Consider the following 22,996-nt stretch of genomic DNA (forward strand, 5'->3'; position numbering starts at 1 on the left):
TTAGATAAAACTTTAATATGAAAATTTGCCAATATTAAATAATATAGATGGCGGCCAACAAATTCACCAATCAAGAGAGGAAAGTAACACTGCAGTAAAATATAAACCAATCATATCAAAGTAACTGTTGACTTTAGTGAAAAAATACCTTTAACTCCATGCTTTATTCATTTGTGTTTGTATTTGGAAAACGAAACTTGTTTTTGGCAACAGTATCTTTATTTAGCTTTTGTTGAACATTGTTGTTTTGAAATTTGAAATGTTTCATAACAAATTTGAATCAAAATAAAATATGGTTTGGTAAAGAACTTGATCTCTAGATTGCGTTTATAAGTTAACTAAGTCATTTTGTGGTAAGATTGGATTATTTATTTGACTTTATTATTCCCTATGGCACCTTTACCTTGGTTACTCATTGTCATCGTTGTTGCTAAGTGACAGTTAAGATATCCCATTATCATTTGTTTTCATAATGAAGTGAAAGTGAAACAAAATGACAATAAAACGCGAAATTTGTTTTTCCTTTTTTTTTACCACTTTTCAAAGAATTGATATAATATATTCGAGATATTTATTTGTTTAAGATTAAAAGTTTATTTACTTATTATTATCGCTGTAATTCCAAATTGTTTTATAATTTTTTTTCGACCTTCATTCTTCATTCATGTTTCTAAAACATTTATCAGTTTAGTAGTAATTAAGAATTGTTTATTATCTTTTTTATCTGACTAAAACCAAGTGAGTTATATAGCATTTTTCGAGAAATAATTTTTCTCATTTATTGTAACACTGTTTTAAATTAAACAATTTTTTTTTTTTTTTTCATTACTGAAAGAAAGATTAATTCATTAAATATCACATAGTTTATTTCAAAAGGGGTTCGGATAAATAGCTTTTTAATTTATTTTTTGAGGTAAATATTTTTCGTATTTACTTAATAACTTGATTTTTATTATTTTTTGAACAGTGCACTAAGAATAGAAACTAGCCACCCTTAATAACTTTTGATTTAATTATCTGATTTCCACGTTATAGGACTCAATCTTACTTGTTTTAGAGGGGTGATTATACTCCTAATACTCACATGAAAATTTTTTGAGGGAGTAATTTTTTTACTCAATTTTAATTTTTTGGAACAAGAAGCAAATTTGTTTCTTGTTCAATAAATTTAAAATCGTTCTTGCTATTGATCCTTATTCTAACTGTTTTGATTAATTAATTATGAACTATATTTAATCACAATATATTATTAAATAATTTTCTAAAATGTTTAAAGTCCAAATAGTTAGTTTAAGTTGCTGTTATAATTAAAAACTGTATAAAGAAAAAAAGGGTTGAAAAAATTCATCAAAGTGTCGCTTTTAGTTAAAAAAAAAAAAAAAAAGAGAGAGAGAGAGAACTTCAGTTTATTGATTATGTGTTGTTTTAGACTTCTTTTTTTCAAAAGAAACAAATCAAAATGATTGAAAAAGGAAAATGAATAACTGAAAGTACAATTATTTGCAAAGGACAAAAGAAGTATAATTTCCATAATTTCAGTAAAGTTTCAATTCCTTTTATTTATTTCTTAAAATTTCATTGCCAGTTTCTTTGTTATATGAATATTTAAAATATGAAAAAAATGAAATTGCTTACAGTTTAAGCTTCTTACATAATAATTCAAAAGATTTTAATGATTTCCTTAGCTTTATAAAAACACTTAAAAAATTTTAAACCGAACTTTTGTTCTACTGAAGTTTAGTGAGTATCTTTCGATCAGTCTTTTTTTCATATACAGTAGGGAACCAATTATCCGGAACGATCGGGACCATCGCTATTCCAGATAACTGATTTTTCCGGTTTTCTGAATCGCTACAAAAAGCTGTTTTTTTTATTCTTAAACCCAACTTTAAAAAAAAATAATATTTAGAAATAATCTTAAAAAGAAGAAAAACCAATGAAGTAATACACTAATGATTATTTCTAAAATGATGGTAAGGTAAGCATCTTTCAAAAAAGAAAGAAAAATCCTATGAGGAAAAAAAAAAATTTTTTTTTAATGGCGGGAAAATTTATCGAATTTCGTTCCGGTTTTCTGATTTCCGGATAACGGGTTCTGTACTGTATATATAACAAAAAGTTAGTGCCAAGTGGAAAATCATTCCTACAAAATTCTAATTGTATGCTATGTAACTTGTATCTATTTGAATCATGTAAAGCATGTTTTATCCTCTTTTATTTTGTCATAACATTTTTTTTTTTATTCTGTCTTAATTTGTTTTCTAAGACACTTTTCATGTAAGAACATGTTTTCTTTATAATTTTCTGATGTTTCTGTGCATTGTAACACTGTCTGATTTTTTTTAGATCATGGTGTTAACGAAGATACATGTACTGCCAATATGCATCTTCATACTTATTCCAAGTTCATTCATAATAACGTATGTAAAATTTTAAATATGTTTTTTCATTCGTAAATTTGCATTTGTGAATTTTTCTATTTACAAATTCGTACATGTTCTCCATTTGTGAACTTCTGTGTCTTTAACCATTATTTTTCATAAATATGTTTATTTTCATTATTTAAAAGGGATGTTTCATTTAAAATACTCACAAAGAGTTAAAAAAAATATTGGTTAGAATCATTTTGTATTTAAATTATGCCTATTTTTAAAAATATATATATATGTATAGGTAAAGGATCATTACTGTTCATTGTCCCAACCACACATTTCAGAACTGTCTAAGTAATTTTTTATATTGTAACAGTGTTCCAGAGACGTGTCTATTCTGATATTAAATGATTATCTATTTGAATATGTATAATCAATGTCTTAAAGTAATTTGTATCTTTTGTTCATTTTGTTTGATTTTTGATTTAAAGTCCCTCATCTGGGCATCCATTTATCAGAAGGGTCTATTTCCTGGACACTTTTTACCAATCAAAATAAGCAAAACTCTGTTCCTTTCTCAAAAAGAAAAAATATATACACTTTTGATTTGGTTTAAAAAAAGTACAAGTAGGTTACTCTATGTTGTGCATTATAATTGTTTGCATACTCTTATATTTTCTAATGTAATACAAATAAGTGAACACTATTAAATTTTGAAATTTTTTCATAGGTATTGCATTGCAGTATACCTGAAGCATGTATCATTTGAATTCCCATATATAAGTGACACTGGTACTTATGTTCCTGAAAGTTGCATCTTTAGTCAAGCTGTTAATCTGATTGCTTTTCTAAGTGAGTAATTGTATTTCATTTTGGTTTGAATGTTTAAGTCATTTTGTTGTTGTTTATTTTACCATTTAGGTATATAAGCATGAGGAAAAATGCTTACTTTTGTATTAATTATTACAGTTGTAGTTACAAGTTTGTATGTAATGCAAGTTTTTGGTTATTGATAATGAAACTTTTAAGACTGTTGCTTCCTAAATGGTAAAGTATTTAAAAAAAAAAAAAATTTAATATTCATATTTTCTGTAAGAAATATGAGCTCTCAAATTTTGAAGAATTTCCAATCTAACGCTGTATAATAATTTGTTATAAGTAAGGCTCTTTTTAGGCCTTATTTTATTCATGTTCTGTGTTATATTTTGTTCGTTAATTGTTCCTTTGTCCCTTATTTTGTTGCTTAATTTTATAATGAGGTTTGGCACAACCCTTTGTCTCTAAAATGGGCTGATCAGAAATCCATTGGTGTGTAAGGTGGTCATTCTTGAGCTATGAAAAAATTTAAAAAAATGTATCTTGCAACATTCTTGAGTACCTTACCCCTTTTCACTGGCGGCACATAATAGATACCCCAAACAATATTCATATGAATGGTTGGGTTGTGCTTGAATCAATACTTAACATAAACATTTTTAAAATTAGATGTAAATGAAAATATTTAGTTATAAGCATTGCCCATGTTATTCCTTGTCACCCTATTTAGATTGTAAAATAACAAGAGTAATCCTTTGAAATAAAGTTGAATTTCATTAAAAACAATATTTAAGAATCATAAAGATTTAAATTTTATTTAATTTTTTATTATTATTTAATTTTATTTTTAGTGTCATAATGGTATATCTTTGTCATTAAAACAAATCCAAGGAAAGTAAAGTAGAGTTGTTGCAATTCGACAGAATGTCAATGTTCTGTTGAATTAAAATATCTCTGATCATAAAAATGCTGGATAGAAAAATTTTTACATTGCTGTCAAAGGATTAAATTATAGTCCTGTTTACATAAATTGTTTTTATTTAAGAATGTCTTAATTAATAATTATCTGAAAATCTGAAGGATTTATTAAATTATGGGGCTGTTCACTTAAATTGTTTTAATTTAGAATTTTAATTAATAATTGTCTGAAAATCTGAATTTATTTTTGTATTGAAATATTGAGAGATTTAATCGATTATATTTTTCTATAAATGCGATAAATGATTAACACACCCTTTTTCAGTCATCTTTTTTATTAGACCAAAGAGAATATTGATACACTTGCATTCTAACTCTTTAGATTATGAAATTATGGGTTATTATCTTTGTAACTTGAATAGAAAGCTTCTTTTAAATATAGTACAAAGTCACTTATACAAGTCATTTTCTTAATACTTTTTAACAACCAAAATAAACAAATCTTTTCAGTCAAAGAAGATGAGACTGAGAATCATTATTATTCTCAGTCTTAGAATCAGAGCTTAGGATTTGTTTGAATAAATAAAGGAAAAAACATCTGTATTTTTTTTTTTTCTTTTTTACACTACATCTGTAAAATGATAACAATAGTAAATAACACTAAGAAATGAAATTAATAAAGGTTTCATAAAATAAATTTATTATATTTGTTTAATTTTTCAGTTTTTTTTTTTAATCACTTTAATGGTTTACCTATTTCAGAACATTCACAAATCTGTTAATAACTACATATTCTCTTTGAATTTTTATATTACTTATATCAGAAAAAAATAGTATTTTTTTATTTAAAAGAAAATTAAAACTATCACAAATTTATATCATTATTAGTATATGTTTTTATTATTATTGCTGCTATTATTATTAATATTTAATTATTCATTTTAGTGGCTGCCTTCATTTATGTGAGATACAAACATGTAGAGCAGCATTATAGAGATCATTTATCATCAGATTATTCTGTAGTTTTAAAACTGAATCAAACTGCTTTGATTGTTGGCTGGATGGGCTGCTTTGGAGCCAGTATTATTGCTAATTTTCAGGTATTAATTAATATTGAATATATAATAATTGTATGTTATTTGTGTTACAATAGTTTTTTCTCATCTTTTAAAAAATTGTGGAAATATTTGTTTGGACACACAAAGGAGTCCTTATAATTCAATAATTTAAGGTTCACTTAAACTGAGGGGAGTAAAAAAAATGCTTGAATTTTTTATGTATGTGTTGTTTAAGAACTGTAAAATTGGGGAAGGAAAATTTTGACCTCAAAAGCAAGGTTTTGAAATTATGTGGATAATAATAGATTTGAGTACTAAATAGATAAAAAAAATGAATATAATTTAATAAAACAGATATGTATTTGTAACTGTATAATATTTTAAAGTATGTACAGTGAAACTGGCAGCAACCATTCTCCTTTATGTGAAAAATTACTATATAAGAGATGAAGTGGCTTCAAGAATTGTGGAGGTTTTAAGAAACAACCCAAATTTTTAACTTCATTTTGTAGTCATAAAATAATACTTTTTATGTGTTACGTTATTGAATAGTATGTATTACATGAGTTATAATACATAAATGTTTTTTGAAATTTAAATGCTTTCAAAATGTTAAGAAATTTTGATTTGCTTTTTTAAACAATACTTCTTTCTTTAGCTTATTTTTTAAATCCGAATAATGAGCATTTCTAAATTCACCATGAAGGAATCGGCCTGTAAAACATTAAATTGATGCAGTAAAAAATCTGTTCATTAAAAAAGTGATCGTCTATTAAATGGATTTTTCATTGAATAGAAAACAAGAACTTAGCAACAAAACAATATTTTGTATGCAAGTGCGACGCATTTCAGGGATACCAATTTGCTTTGCATTGTGGGTAAAACTTTTATTTTAATCTGTTGATACTTGGTGCAATAAATTTGATGGAAAGTTATTTTTTCCACCACTCTATTCAAATACTTCAAAAAGATGAATTGGTGAGAAAATTAACTTATATTTGTAAGTTTTTAAAAATAAAGTCAGAAACAAAAATTTTTTTATTTATATTCTAAATCATTGAATCTAGGAACAAATTTCTGTAAATCTAAACTTACTGTGCTTCAGAAATTATTTCTGAAAGGACATTGCTTTTTGCTGCAAATATGAAACAAAATATTTTGTGTCTAAATTGAAGCAAAGAACAAAAATGAAATACTGCTTTTCTATATTAACAAAAACTACTGAAACCCAGCAAAAACAAATCTGTAGGTCCAGCTCCAGAAAACTGCTGTTTGCCACCAGCTAAAGCGACGGGTCTGTGCCGGCAAAAGTCACTTTCAACTGTACTAAAGTGAATGGCTGGCCTTCTGTCGAGCCAACAATACCGGCCTATCGATGGCCGGTAGTACCAAACCCAGCAGTTACTGTCTAAAACGCGCTGGGTGAGTGATTGCCCGACATTTTCCAGTAGAGGGTAATCAATGAATCAATAATTGAGGGCCAGCAATTTATATACACCCAGCAGCATCCCTTTAGTTTATAGAGGTTTACGAGAGGTCATTGACCTAGTTACAGGAGTAATTAAAACCCACAAACCTAATTTTTACTTAATTCAATTAGCTAAATAAATATCTAGCTATCTAATACATTTCTGAATAAATTATTAATATATGAACTAAGAAAATATTTCTAGGTTAATTTTTTCATTTAAATTGTTTTATGCAAAGAATATTTTTTACACAGTTCAACCCCTTAGTCCTAAAGATTTGCTGTGCACAATCTATGCTTCCACTTATCAATACATTTTTAAACTAGGTAAACATATGTAATAATCTTTTCTTTACAGTGATATTCTACTTAAAAGCAGAATAATAAAACTGCTGTTCAGAATTATGAAAATTCTGTATCTCACAAGTAATTTTTCAAGTTTTAACTTGAAGTCAATATATATGTCTATAATAGCTTGTAGTCAGTATATATATGTTTTAAAATAAAAGCTGTGTTCTTAAGGAATCTAGTGATACTATTGTACCCTATACAAAAATAAATACAACCTACAGCCGATAATATTAAGAGGCTGTCCAGAGATGATCATTTAGTGCGATACTGATCGTGAATTCATGTTTTACTGATTATATTTAGTCTTGCAGCAAATTTAACAAAAAATAGGTGTATTGGACAAAAATGTACTAATGTAGCCAGTCATGTAATGAATTGAATGTACCCTGAAATTAGTTAAATGAATAATCAACATTGTCTCTTGCAAACATTTTATTATACAAAGACATATAAATACAAAGACATAACCTTAATCAATACAAATATTACACAAATTTCAATTTAATTTTAAAAATAATAAAAACAACAGAGAAATCATATCTTTGTCTACATAGAATCACTTGGAATAGCACAGAAGAGTTCTGAAAGAGAGGATAATAAAATAAAAATTATGCAAATCGAATATTTTAAAAACATAAGTATTTTTGTGAAAATGAGCTTTTAAAACTAAAATTTCTATCGAAAAGTTTTTGCTTTTATCATTTCATTGATAAATTTTGACTCATCAAATTAGTCTTCAAATTAGTAACACCATGTAAAACATACACCTGTCTTATAATTTAGAAAGATTTTGAACATAAAATTCCTTTCTGAATGAAATTATTGAATATTGACTCACGAACCCATTAAGATTGACAATTAGTACATGAAAATCTAACTGTTAAATGAAAAGTTATTCAGGGTGTTTAATTTTGTGCTCACCTTTTCTCAGAAAATATTTAATTTTAAAAAACATGCAGTTTTTTCTTCATTAATTTTATGGTGCTCAATTTTTTTGCATTTAATATTTAAAACAATTATGATATTCTAATGTAAATTATTGTTTCAAGGAAAGGTATAGAAGAAAAATTACTTTTAAATATATATTACTTACATGCACGAATGTATCAATAGTATTTCTTTTTCGCTTTACTTTTATGATTAAATTTTTAATTGTATACCCTTGACAAAAAAAATTTCAAAATTTACAACATTTTTCATATTAAAATAGGCATCAAAACAATAATATGAATTGAAACCATATGAAAAAAGGTTGCTCAAAATTTGCTAGTTAAAAAGGCAGATAATTTTACAATTCTGTAATAACTTTATAAATCAATAAATTCTTAAATTACTTTAATGGTGATGCTTTGTGAAATTAATATTTTCCTCATATAAAAAACACAAGAACTAGATAAGAATAACGACAGATTTGACCAATGTCACGATTTCCGTAATGTCTTTATATAACTGGTATAGATGTAAGACAAAAAATGAAAAGTTTACATAAATATTAATAACATTGTTTACATCTCTGATGAAATTTCTTTTCTTCAAATTTTTTTATTAATTTAGTTCCTTCTTTTAACAAAAAATATTTGTTAAATACTCCATTACTATGCCTAGGAATAAAAAAGGGAAAGGTGCTTCCTAAAAAAAAAAGGGTACACCGAGTTTTTAAAGGGCTTTTAATTAACACCGTAAATAGTTAACAAAATGTGTACTATTATGTAACAGCTGAATTCGATTCTTAACGACTGTAAAATTACCATCCTATACCTACTATTTTACATGTATATTTCAAAAAGTAGTTCTCACCCATTATCAAAATGAGAAAAATTTGTAGCTTACAAAGAAAAAAAACATGCTAATAGAAAATCATTGTGCAATAGAAAACATTGTGCAATAGAAAAAAATATTGTTAAACTTGAAGGCTTTTTCCATAATTTAAACTATTAACTAATAAACGATTAATTAAAAATAAATATTGAAAGGTACATATTTTTAAAAAAAATATTCATTTCAAATTTTTTTAAAAAATCTTTTAATAAACTTATTGATACTAAAAAAATCTTTTAAAAATTTAACCAGTTGAGAATTAACAAAGTAAATATTTGTAATGGTATCTGAATCAAACTTATTAACACGAATAATTTTAAAAGTGTGTAATCATCATTTACACATTAAATTTTTTAAAAGGAATATTATCAGACAGTGTCGTCAAAGGGCAGTGAGGACGGATGGCCCTTCTCGAGGAGGTACACTGCATTTTTATTTGATACAGAAAAATTAGTTGTCATTTTCTGTAGATTAGAATAGCAGGAGTTGCACATTAACCACTTTCAACATATACTTTTCGAATTCTAGCAAATAAACTCTGTAATAGGATACACACATTATGGGCCACAAATAAAAAGAAACAAAACTTATTTAAATCTAATGAATAATTCAGAGAAAAATTAGACTGAAAACATTTAAACCTGTTTGATTGCCCAAGGACAGGAGCGTTACAATGGGCGTTTCCTTATTATAGACTTTTTTCCCTTTTTTTTTTTAAATTGCAGGCATTGGGGGGTTGTCCCATTGGCCACAGGAATGCCAGAACTACTACTTTCTTCTCGTTACCCAGTGGGCACCTGTGGTGAAGCAGGGTCGCCCACGTCACACAACCACAACCCGTTTATAGGGCGGAAAGTTAAAAAAGAATCTTTAAAAACTTCAACATTTCAATATGCAATTAAACTGGTTCTGATGTTTTTCATCTCGTTTAACTCATAAAATCGTAAGATTTCTATAATCTTTTTGCTTCTGTCACACTTAAATGTTAGTTTAGAGATTCCTAATGTGTTTACATTTTAAACTTCTGTTTCAAGAAAACTTTTTTGTTTTTAAAAAGGTAGGTGTATATATTTTTGCCAAATAAAAATATTTTGTACTATTGAAGAATAGATAAATAAGTGAAATGTAGGTGTTATTAACATTATTTCTTAGTTACCATAAATTAAATTTACTTATACATTTTATTAAGAATTTTTTAACTTTTACGGGGCATTTTATTTGCTTGGACTAAAAAATTATTCTTATCGCAAAAATTTTTTCTACCAAATAATGTCTTAGAAGGCATTCAATATTGTACAGGTTAGTATCAAGATGCTTCAAATCAGTACTTTGTCGTTACTTTTTTTTCTTCTCTTTAACCTACACGTTTTTAAGCTATGTTAACAAGGTAGGTTTTTAAATATGATTGTGTTTTCACAATCAAAATCTTACTGTACTTAATAAAATTTTTAAAAAAATATTTTATATACATCAATAAAATTTATAAATATAACACTTTTTTTCATTGAATAGGGAAGTAAACGATTAAAATGAAAATTAATAACCATTATTAAAATATAAAACTACATACAGTGACCAATCACTTCTGCGCCACCTCTTTTATGTGCCTTTTGCATATATACAAAGGTTTTCAAAGGCCCTTGATCATTATATAGGAAAATAATAATAATTATAATTCTTTATGTATCATTCAGAAAATAAATATTTCAATTCAGCACACAATTTTTTTTTAAAAGTCTAAAATTTTGATTTTATTTTTTGTTTAAATAGAAAAAAATAATCCCATTTTTTAGAAAAAGTTTTCAGTTTAAAGCAAATAAACAATCTTCGTTACAGATAAAAGGAAATAAGTTACTGGATCTAGTAATACAGTTCATTTTTCTTCCCTATGGGATTTTTTTCACCTTTATTGTTTCTAGGAAGACATTTTTTTATATGAATTTGAATAAGGTGTCTTATCTATCACACCACCCACATTGAAACCACCATATATACCACCCATATGCTTTCAAAATTTATCTAGCAGTGTCTTTCCCACCACCAATTAAAACGTTAGTTTTTGGTCAAGGAATGTAAAGCTATAGCGATTACTATTACTCAGTTTACGCGAAAACAGAGATGACAAAAACATTACTCGAAATCATTAAAAACAATTAGAAGGTTTAGCCGCTATTCACGACTATTTGTAGTTTTATTCAGCTATTGAAACTTTTCTATCTAGCTTTTCTTATTTGTATGAACTTACTGTTTTTAAAATCTTATGGACTTTTTCTCTTGGTCCCAAAGACTGGTGCATAAGTGAGAATTCACTATACTTTATAAATGAATTCGCTTAATACATTAAAATGTCCCTAATCCTTCTTTAAAATCATAATTCAAATAATAATAATTAAAATAATACTTCTCAAAATAATAAATTATTTATGCACATCAAAGATTCTGCAGATGATAAAAGTAATAAAACTTACAGAAATTCATGGTGGACTGGCACAGGTTTACCAACATTTGAAGAGCTAAAAGGGAAAAAAAAGGGTCTTATTTTTATGTAAATATTAACTTGAGATATACAGTAAAAAAATTTTTCAGTAAACTTTTAGCAGAAATTTAAAAAACATTATACAACGGACACCCAGAAAGATTAAGTAAAAATTAGAATAATATTTTTTAGAAATTTGAATGAGAAAAATAACTTGCAGGCTACGAAATTTTATTAACAGAATCGTCATCAATAAAACAACAAAATTTTCTAAGTTCGCCTCTAGGATCACAAAATATAAGGTCAGCGTTTAAAATCTTCCAAAGAGTTAATTGAAATTTATTTTTTTATTTCCACTTAAAGATTCTCCACAAAAATTATTGTAAATTTAGCTTTCGCTGAATCTGAAGCTTTTCTTATGTGCAGGAACTTACTGTTTTTAAAATCTTATACACTTTTTCTCTTGGTCCCAAAAACTGATGCATAAGGGAGAATCCACTGCACTTTATAAATAAATTTGCTTTATACATTAAAATGTCCCTAATTCTTCTTTAAAATCATAATTCAAGTAATAATAATTAAAATACTACTTCTCAAAGTACCTAATATTAAATTAATTATGTACATCCAAGATTCTGCATATGATAAAAGTTAAAAAACTTACTGACATTCATGGTGGACTGGCACAGGTTGAAAAGCTAAAAGGAAAAAAAAGGTCATATTTTTATGTAAATATTACCTTGTATACAGTAAAAATATTTTACGGTAAACTCTTAGCAGAAATTTAAAAAGTATTACCCAATGGACACCCAGAAAGATTAAATAAAAATTAAAATATTTTTTAGAAATTAGAATGAGAAAAATAACTTGTAGGCCAGGAAATTTAGAATGAGAAAAAAAACTTTTCGACCAGGAAATTTTATTAACAGAATTGTCAACAATAAAAAAAAACACAAAATATAAGGTTAGCATTGAAAATCTTCCTAAGAGTTAATTGAAATTTATTTTTTTATTCCCACTAATAGATTCTCGGCAAAAAATTATTGTAAATTTAGCTTTTGCTGAATCTGAAGCTTTTCTTATTTGCATGAACTTACTGTTTTTTAAATCTTATACGCTTTTTCTCTTGGTCCCAAAGACTGGTGCATAAGTGAGAATTCACTGTACTTTATAAATGAATTCGCTTAATACATTAAAATGTCCTTAATCCTTCTTTAAAATCATAATTCAAATAATAATAATTAAAATATTACTTCCCAAAATAATATTAAATTATTTATGCACATCAAAGATTCTGCAGATGATGAAAAAAAAAATAAGTTAATTGATAAATCATTTTAACTATTAATAAATTTAAAAATTTGTATCAGGGGAATTGGTTGGTAATAGTTGCTTTTCTCAATTTAATTTATGTAAAATAGAACAGTTTCACATAAAAGTCATTTTTGAAATTTAATCTATTTTGAAAAAAACTTTTCAAATTGATTATAATCAAATTTTTGTCGTTTCCATATGGTTCGCCCCCTTGTACAATAATTTAAAATATGTGCGTTTAAACCCTCACTTTGCTGTGGTCAGACTGACAGGCAAACAACAACTATTTTGCTCAAGCCAAAACAGATTATGAAAATAAAATAAGAAAATTATCAATAAAAAAAAGCGGCTAGATTTTTTCGTTAAGCCGTGTTTCAAACTACTCGTAAATTTACGTTTAAATTAGTGTTCAATGGAATCTAATATTAAAGCATATTGTGTCTAATAAACTATTATTAATAATTATATTAGTCTAGCACTTCCATACAAAGCTCAATATAAGGATTTGATATTTAGTTTAAGAAAAAAAAAAATTCCTTTAAGTGATAAGATGTAAGTTGTCAATGGAATAAGAGTTGAATTTGGAGCACTTCAGCTACTTGGAAAGTGAAGTTGATGAGAACAGAGACGCAGTACTTCACTCAGTTGGAAAATAGTAGAAATTTCAATTGCAAGTTACCATTGTTACAAACATGAAAGCGAGATAATTCAATAAATAATAAATACATTAAGTAATAAAACTTACAGAAATTCATGGAGGACTGGCACAGGTTTTCTAACATTTAAAGAGGTAAAAGAAAAAAAAAGGTCTTACTTTCATGTGAATATTAACTTGAGATATACAGTAAAAAAAATTTCGCTTAACTTTTTTCAGCAAAAATTTAAAAAGCATTACACAACGGGCACTCAAAACGTTTGAATGAAAATTAGAATAATATTTTTCAGAAATTAGAATGAGAAAAATAACTTGTAGGTCAGGAAATTTTCTTAACAGAATTGTCAACAATAAAACAACAAAATTTTCTAAGTTCGGCTCTAGGATCACAAAATATAAGGTTAGCATTGAAAATCTTTCAAGGAGTTAATTGAAAAACTTTTATTTCCACTGAAAGATTCTCTGCAAAAAATTATTATAAATTTAGCTTTCAGTGATTTGGAAGCAGTTATAACTTGTTTTCTCAATAGAATACAAGTTAAATATGAAGCACCTCGGCTACTTCGAAAGTGGCCAAACATCCTTTTAAGAAGTTGTACTTGTAAATAAAATGGTATTATATTCTGTCTATAGCGGTCAGGAAATGATTGTAATATAAATTGTCAACAAGTACAGAGCTCCTGTAGATTTTAGTACTCTAACTAGTCGAAAAGTAGAAATTTTGATCGCATGTTACCAATACGAGTGCGAGTTCATTAAATTAATAATAAACACAGCAAGAAATAAGAAAACCTATAGAAATTCATGGAGAGCGCTAACAGGTTTTCTAACATTTTTAAAACTAATAGAAAAAGAGTTGTTTGTTATTTTTATTGAGTATGAATTTTGTTTTCATATTGTATTGAACTTTTATATATTTTTGTAATCCCTATAAAAATCGGGCATTATTTTATATGAATATTAACTTGAAATTCACAATACAAAACATTATTCACTTAACTCTTAACAAAAATAATGAAGTAACTTAACATTGATTTCAAAATATAAAAGAATTTTGTAATATTTTTTTTTTTTGTATAAGTGGGGTTAGCCAATATACAATTAAGTATGAGCAACTGCGTGCTAAAAAACTTTCCATAATCTATATTTTTTTTAGGTTGTTTAAGAATTCACAGCACGATTCTTCGCAATTATTTATATTAACATGTACAAATAAATTTTTCATCTTAATTTAAACTATTTAGTATAAATTATTAAACCTTTACCTATTTTTACACTTGAATTTAGCTCAAAAATTTCATTAAAATGAAATACATATAACAGAAACAATTTTTAATATTACTAACAGCAATTAGTTAACTAAAATCTAAATATTATTTAACATAAAGAAATAAGTTTTAATGAAAATTCTTGATTATTATACAAACCTATTTTCATAATATACTTAGATAAACCTGATTTATATCATATGCTACAACATACGAGGGCGTTTCGAAAAGTAAAGATACAATGGATCGCATTCCTTAAAAAAAACATTTATTTTGAAAACGTCAGTTACATCTCATTAACTCGATTATTTATTATTTTTCGACATAATCACCCCCGTTATCCAAACATTTGTTAAGTCGGTGCACAAGCTTTTGTATCCCGCAGTCATAGAAGGTTGCCGCCTGTTGTCGGAACCACATTTCAACTTCATCTTTCATCTCAACATCGTCGTGGAACGATTTTCCACCAAGATGTGACTTCAGGTAAAGGAATAAATGGAAGTCGCTTGGCGCAAGGTCCGGGCTGTATGGCGGATGGTCCAATACTTGCCATTTGAATTGTTTGAGTAGTGCTTTGGTTACGAGCGCTGTGTGAGGCCGAGCGTTGTCATGAAGCAAGCGGACTCCATTTGTCAGCATTCCCCTGCGTTTGTTTTGAATTGCCCTTCGCAGACGTTTCAAAGTCTGGCAATATGCAGCAGCATTAATTGTCGTTCCGAGAGGCATAAATTCCAACAGAAGAATGCCTTGTCTGTCCCAAAAAACAGAAGCCATGATTTTTTTCGCTGAAATCGAAGTTTTGAATTTCTTGGCTTTGGGTGAATTCGAATGGCGCCATTGCATTGATTGTTGCTTGGATTCAGGTGTATGGTGATAAACCCACATCTCGTCACCTGTCACAATGTGATCAAGAAACTCATCACCTGCTTCTGCATAGCGTGTGAGGAAGTCGAGTGCAAAGCCCATCCTTTTCTTTTTGTGTTCTTCTGTTAACATTTTTGGAACCCAGCGCGCACACAATTTCCTGTACCCTAACTTGACAGTCACAACTTCATAAAGAGTTGTCATTGACACTTCCGGTATGATCTGACGCAATTCTTTCAATTTGAGACGTCTATTTGCGCGAATTGCTTCCTCTGTTCTCTGAAGAAGGACATCACAGATCACAGATGGCCGACCTGTTCTTTGTTCGTCATGAATATCGGTCCTACCTTCAGAGAAATGACGACACCACTTCGCTACATTTTGTCTATTCATAAAGTTCCCATAAACAGAAACAATTTCTTTGTGAATATCCGCTGGTCTCTGACCTTTTGCATGAAGAAAACGTATGACGGAGCGCACTTCGCATTTGGCGGGATTCTGAATCGCCGCAGCCATTTTAAACACGACCTACTCCTACCAGAATCAACGTTGAAATGCCGAACGACCGCGAGGAGAAAGCTAACGGTTCAAGGTTAAAACCTGCGTTGCCAACTTGCTCGACAAAACTTTTCTTTTCCTCTGGCGTACGGTGTATCTTTACTTTTCGAAACACCCTCGTATTATGAATTGCACTTAAAGAGTCATCATACAACAGAATTTATATTTGTTTTTGGCGTGCTACTGCTCGATTGTCGCTAAAAATTTGGCGGCGATCTTGGTGTTGATAAAACATTTGTCTGTACATTTTCATTGAATTAAATTTAATATTTTTTATTATTCTATCTTAGAAAGGTGTTAATTATGATGTATTAATTGAATAAAGATGATTGCCAATCTAAAACATAGCGCCAAAACAGCACTTCAAACGCGGTTCTTTGTAAACCGAAATCTGCACGTCGTAAACATATTTGAACAATAGTAAATCAAAAATGATTAAAATAATAACTTCAATGTAATAGAAAAAAATAAAACCTTACCTTTTTTGAAAATTATAAGAATCCAACGTGCTTCTTTTTCTAAACAATAAATTCACAGTTACAATTACTCGCTCGACCGCTTCACTGGCGGCAGCAGACAACTTTAACTTGGTGGCCCATTGGGTAGATTCAGACTGACGGGACGCGGCTATTTGTAATGTACAGGCCCAACACTTCCTACAATGTTGGCAAAAGTTCATAGGGTGGCCCAGCAATCAACCCAGCTGACAGTAATTTGCACCTTCACTTTTCAATCAGTACCGTCAGTAATTTCGAAGATGGCCAGAACTTATGTTTTTGCTGGGAATGTATATTTTATGCACTACTTAAGATAATACTGAAAATATTGGTTAGGTCAATTAAAATAACTTTTAATTATACAATGAGTAGTTTTAAATTTTAGAAGTGAAAACATGTGTAAAATACTTTATTACTGAATTCCAATTTTGTACTTTTGATTCTATCTTGCTTTCTTATGTGTAATTTTCATTATTTATTGTATTATATTCATTTAATAGGAAACTTCAGTCATAATTGTTCACATGAGTGGTGCACTATTAGCATTTGGATGTTCTGCTATATATAGTTGGTTGCAAACTGTAATATCTCATTATGTATGTCCGTTTCTGAATTCTACCTTCGTTGCAAGATTAAGGGTCTTCTTGTCCCTTATTTTAACAGCATCATTTGTGACAAGTATCCTTTTGATAATGGGTTCCTTTTTTATATTATTTTTAAAAAGTTTTATTCTTACTCTTTAGCTTTAGCTTTTACTACTGTTTCTTTTTAATTGAAGAAAAATCATGTTCAAATTAATAAAAATCTGATAAGGATTTTAGCTACTTTTCAACACACTATCATCTATAATACCCAGCGATGATTTATAAAAGATATTAAGGAGAATAAATTTTAAGTAATAGCAATAGTAATTATAATCTATGATTAATAGGTATATATAATTAATAACTAAATTCTAGTACAGGGTTAATGCAAATAAGAAACTTTGTATATTTTTGTAACTAGGTATTACATATATATTACGATAAGTGATGCTTAGTTAAAGGAAAATTTAGGGAACTTATATTCAATGTCTAAACCTTTTATGATATGGGAGACATTTAATCTCCATTCCATTCAAACATTAAACATTCAGTCATTAATCTCCATTCAAAAATTTTCATCGCATTTCATAAGTTTTCTTTTAGTTCTTTCAAGCAACTCTTATTTGCACTAAACTTCAATAAATTTTTGCATTGTGTACTATCTGTGAATTCCTTATGTTATTTGTTTAATGATATATATGTAACATAAAAAGCTTCAATTTATCTTTTTATGTTATTTCTTTTCTGGAAATCCTTTCCTTAATTTATTATTCTAATCAAAATACTTTCTCACACTTTTAAATTCACATCCTGTCCTTAAGTCTATTTTTGGCTCAAGCATGCATTAATTAAAAGTAGGACATTTTTCCCTTTACTCTTTGTGGGAAATGTGCGACCTATTTAATAAACCAATTACAATTACTAAGTTTTCCCTAAATCAAAGCATTTTATAGATTTTCTTTGCAAGAGTTTCCCTAACATTTAGGCTGAACCACGATGAAATTGTGGCGCATTCTCTCTCATGATACTTCTCAAAATTATTAAATAAAATATATTTGTTTGCTCTCTTTGAAATCCTGTGCCTGTTTGTTCTGCTCACACGTCCATGACTGCAAACCTTAGATATATGTGTCACGCTTTCGTGTCGAGTTTTCTTTTTTGACCATAATATCAGAGATAATTCAATTTTAATTCATCAGATTTTTATTTGCAGTCGATTTTAATATTCTTTTTGTATAATGATACCTTTTTAATTTGTATTAGGCATTTATTAAGAAAAATGAGCAAAGAAACTACTATTTGCAAAATGTACATGGAGCAGAAGCTCCTGAAGAAGAGTTTACAACTTTGTTTTCAAAAGACAAGTCCGCACTTTTTCCATATACAGCATGTAGTTATTATTTCATGTCATGTGTTCCATAATATCCAGACTCCTATGTTAGGATTGACGCCGCTAGAAGTAATCATAAGACCAGATATATTAAAATCTCAAAATATTTGTTAAATTGAATGGGAATTCGACTTCATAAAGATATTTTACTGCGCACTATAGATTCATTTTACAAATAAAGATTACATTTTCTAACTAATTAACGATAATATATACGTGAAGTGCTTAGTTTATTATGTGAAAGAGATTATTAAAGTTCTCATCAGTTAGAAGAGCTAATTTTACAATTAAAAAATATAATTCTTTCTAGATTTAGCTTTACGATCCTTTAATTCTATTTAGCTATTATTTTAGATGTTACATTTTTGTTACGTTTGAATCTTTAACTTCTGTTAGCACTTGTTGCTGGTGTTATTGCTAGAAAAAATTTCCATGGGAAAGATGCAACTAAATGGCATCCAGAAGATGGAGTGAGTATTTATTATAAAATAATTATCAAAGCTAATTTATTTTTCATAAGCAGAGCAAAGAAAATCAGTATGCTAGAACATATATTTTAAATACATTTCCTATCAAAATGAATGAATTGAGGCAATATAGTGATAAGTGACTTTCTATCATTTTATGTTAATAGATTACTTATACCAAACTGTTCCTTAGAGTATTGTTTCCAGATAAGTATTGGGCTAGTTTCTGAAATTTCCACTTGATAACAACTCAATGCATCTTTATGCTTATATGAAAATCATTGTGTTTTCGATCAAGTAATCCTTAAATGATTTCTTGCACAATTTGAATATATAGTTTAGCATTGTATTGCCACAAGCTCTTTAATTATTAAATTGTTATCTCCAAGGGCTTAATTTAAAAATTTCATGCTTGTAGACACTGAACTATTGGAGCTCCACTTTTTGCAATTTTAAACCAAATTTGCATGTTTATATACAAAATGCTTTTAAATTGTTATGCAATAGTGAATTTGAACTTATATATGTTTAAATTTTTCTTAACTCACAATTGTAATAGACCAATTCTAAGAAAAAATATATTTGCAACATCTAGAAGGTTTTCAGAAATGTGAGGTACTGGACTCAGGCCTCTTAGGCCTTATTAATCAGTGACTAGTTATCTCTAGTTGAAATTAGTTTTTATTGTATATTTCAGAGCATTACGATTTAATTCACTTATCCAATTCAAAATATTCATGTTGAGCCCCGGTATATTCTTGAATGAAACTCCTCGTCGTAAAATTGACTAAGACTTGTGGCATTCATATTTGGATTGCAATATAACATTCATTACATATCAAAGGATTAATTGGAATTAATGAAACTTTATTTTCATTTCTTTTTGTGTATACTTTCTTTTTTTGTATGTATGTTACTGTTAGTAATCAGTCTATCATAAATATGTATTATTATATGTATAATTTATGTAGAAATATGTATAATTTCTAGGGTTTCAGAGCTCATATTATCAGCACAGCGGCTGAATGGATTGTCGTTATATCATTTGACTGTTTTATTCTCACATTTGCTAAAGAAATGCAAAAAATTTCTATTTCTTCCCCTCAGGTAAATATAATTATTATTTTCTATTTGTAAAAATTTTAAAAAGTCATTTTCTTGCTCTGAAATTTATTTTTTAGAATACAATAAAACATTTTTAAATTGCTTCAAGTTTCAGAAACAACATCTAACAGAATTTTTTTTTCTAAGCAAAAAGAAAGCAATATATATTTAAATTAAAAACATTTTAACGTAATTATTTATGATCCAATATATATTACACAAATTATGATTTAGTGTTTCGTGTATTGTATTGTTGTTATTAATCTAAACTTTATTTTAACTGCCGTGTTCTATGTATGATTTTCTTTTTTAATTTTGCATAATTTAATCCATAATTTTTTTTTCTATTTTTTTAAATTAAGTAAAAAAGATCTTAATTCCTTTTAAATAATGCAAGGAACATCAAGTAGACAGACATTTAACTAAATTTACAAGCAGCTTAGCAAATAATGATGTTGACTAGGACTGATCGGTAAAAATGAGAACATTCTAGAATAAGATGAAATATATTTAAAAGAGAATTAACATTATTGCCTAATTCAATTGAAAATAACCTCTTTCTTTTTTTTTGTGTAGTTACTTTTAATATTTTTTATTATTATTTGAGACATAGCCTTGACAGAGTAATGACTCTAAATTATACCAGTGTGTTTCAGCTGTTAAGTTTAAATATTTGTAGATATACATTATGTTATTACATAATTCAAGAAGCATTTTGCTAAGGATGAGATTAACAAATTACTTTGATGAGTTTTAATAGGGAAGAATTGGGTTAAGGATTTACGAACAAGATTTTCTAAGCTATATTTAAATGTGTTGCTTATCTTTTTTTCTTTAATTTAAGTGAAAGCATGGATTGAATAAATTTTTTATCTTTGTCTACTGTCGTAATTAAGCCCAGCTTAGCTTTGGAGAAATTGTTAAATGATATTTATTTCTATTCTTATTTTTTCTATTATTAATAAAGTGCGAAATGCCAAAATTATTTTTAATTATTGTTCTATATTTCTGATATCATTTTTTAAGGTAAATTTTTATTGAATTAAAGTTCAAGCTATTATACTTAAGAACAAACTTCAATGGCAACTAAATCAATAATTTTTTTGAAGTTAAAAACAAACAAAAATAATAATTAAATTAATAAATTTAGTTAATTAATAATTTTCTGTACATTGTTATTTTAATAAAATTTACTGATCTATATAAATATTGTTGAGAGATTGACATTTATCTAGCAAATGTGTAAATTCTTAAATAGTTCTTAAAAAAATTAGTAAATAATGCATAATTTCATTTTTTATGAATTGACTTAAGAATACTTATTTAATTTCAGGTGCTTTTTTGTTCTAATGATGTTATTTTAGAAAGTACAGAATTTTATAACAGTCAAGAACATGTTAACATCACCCCTAATCCTAACAGTTTACGCATTAGTTCTTTACCTAGCAGTCCTTATGGTGATTATAAAAAAGATAATATTCTAACTACTCAAGCTGTTGTCCATTAACTGTCTATTATAATCTTATGCTTGTAAATGTGTATAGCATTTCTTTAGTACATCATTTGTTTTTAATTGATTTTAACAATGGTTTTTGAGTTGTGTCCTATTTTATGCTGAAATATGAGTGTTATGTGATAAAAGTTTTCATTCATTCGCAATGAAACTGCAATTTTTATTATTTATCAATATGTGGTGATATTGGTTTTTATTTTTACTTTATATGTTTTATAATGTAACATAAAAGTGACTTTTTAGTTAAAGTTTTCAATTCATATTTTTTCAGTTTTTGCAATGTATTTTAATTAATTATTATAATTATTTTTTTTTGTTAATCTTGCTAAGTAACCAAATGCATTTTATAATTAGACAATTAAGAAATGCATGTTAAGAATATTGTTAATAAATAAGATGCACTATACATTAGAATATATATGAATTATTAGCAACTATTTTAAAGTTTAAAACTTTTATAATAGTTAGGAATCTTTTGTCTTTGAAAATTTTGAATCACATTAATTTTTGCAAGTACGTTTTAATTTATAATAATTAGTATGTATAAATAATATTTAATTACCAAATGTAAATTATTCTCTATTACTCTATATTTTTTTGTGGTGATTTTTCTTTTTATAATAAAATGTACATATTTACTTCACTTTTATTTAAAAAGAAGTAAGAAATTATTTATCAATATGTACTTTATCATATTTTGATAAAATACATTATTAATGTATATATTTAATTTTTGTTATATTTAATTAAATTTTATTCTGCATTTCTATTTGCTTAAGAGAGATATGATATATTTTAAAATATTCCAATAGAAATGCCTTTTACTCATATGTGTGCATCCAAATCAGATGCTGTTAAATTATTTTTGTTTTTGATTTTAAAATTATTTTGATCTTTGCTAAAATTACTTTGTTATCTTAATGAGCTCTTGAAAAAAAAACTAATACTTTGCTTATGCATTCAAAGTCTTTAAAGATAGGAGTTAATGGAATATTATGGAGAGAAAAAAAAAATGAGGTAACTCAATTAAATATTCTGTCAATCTATCATTAATTGATGAGATTCAAGATGATTTTTTATTCAATAAATTTTTATAATTTTGTATTTGGCCATTTTACTGTGTTTTTTTTTTTTTTTTTTTTTTTGTTTTTTTTACAAAACCTTTTTTAAGCTAAACCAAATATTTTAAATTCTTCATTTTGATGCTAAACCCTTAAAAAAAAATTATTTTTTTTACTGCTTACCGAAATCAAATTTAACTATTAATGTTAAAATAGTATAACTAGTATTATAATTTAAATTTTAACTTATTTCATAATAACAATTTTTCAAACATAATAACCCATTCACTAAATCACAGCTTTTTCTTCCACAGTCTGCATTTTAAAAAATCAGTCTCATTATGCTTGTGCTACCATCTACAACTTTCTTCATAATTAGATGATAGACTGAAAATATTTAAAAATCGATACAAAATGTATTGATAGGTAGTTCATATCTCACAC

At 27.0% G+C, this 22,996-nt stretch overlaps 1 protein-coding gene and 1 long non-coding RNA gene across 3 annotated transcripts; one reads left to right on the forward strand and one right to left on the reverse strand.

Annotated features, from left to right (window-relative positions):
* Window positions 1–201: 201 nt before the first annotated feature.
* Window positions 202–22,628, forward strand: LOC107443079 (DNA damage-regulated autophagy modulator protein 2). 2 transcript variants are annotated; one of them, XM_016056831.4, is made up of 8 exons: window positions 202–353; window positions 2,347–2,420; window positions 3,103–3,224; window positions 5,052–5,206; window positions 16,934–17,111; window positions 18,804–18,877; window positions 19,865–19,981; window positions 21,312–21,627. In XM_016056831.4, exons 2-8 carry the CDS (start codon window positions 2,350–2,352, stop codon window positions 21,483–21,485), a joined length of 891 nt encoding a protein of 296 aa, XP_015912317.1. In that variant the 5' UTR covers window positions 202–353; window positions 2,347–2,349; the 3' UTR covers window positions 21,486–21,627. The 2 variants fall into 2 exon arrangements, with proteins under 2 accessions (XP_015912317.1, XP_015912325.1); XM_016056839.5 differs by lacking the exon at window positions 202–353 and adding an exon at window positions 619–738 and having other exon boundaries at window positions 21,312–22,628.
* LOC147803055 (uncharacterized) lies at window positions 11,216–16,483 on the reverse strand. The gene is made up of 3 exons (XR_015429691.1): window positions 16,416–16,483; window positions 11,942–11,975; window positions 11,216–11,314 (listed from the first exon to the last, which is right to left on the reverse strand). It is a non-coding gene; the product is annotated as an uncharacterized LOC147803055 (long non-coding RNA).
* Window positions 22,629–22,996: the final 368 nt, after the last annotated feature.

This window comes from Parasteatoda tepidariorum, chromosome 10 (genome assembly GCF_982258835.1).
Source record: "Parasteatoda tepidariorum strain Cologne lab strain chromosome 10, Ptep-v5.0, whole genome shotgun sequence".
Taxonomy (NCBI): domain Eukaryota; kingdom Metazoa; phylum Arthropoda; class Arachnida; order Araneae; family Theridiidae; genus Parasteatoda; species Parasteatoda tepidariorum.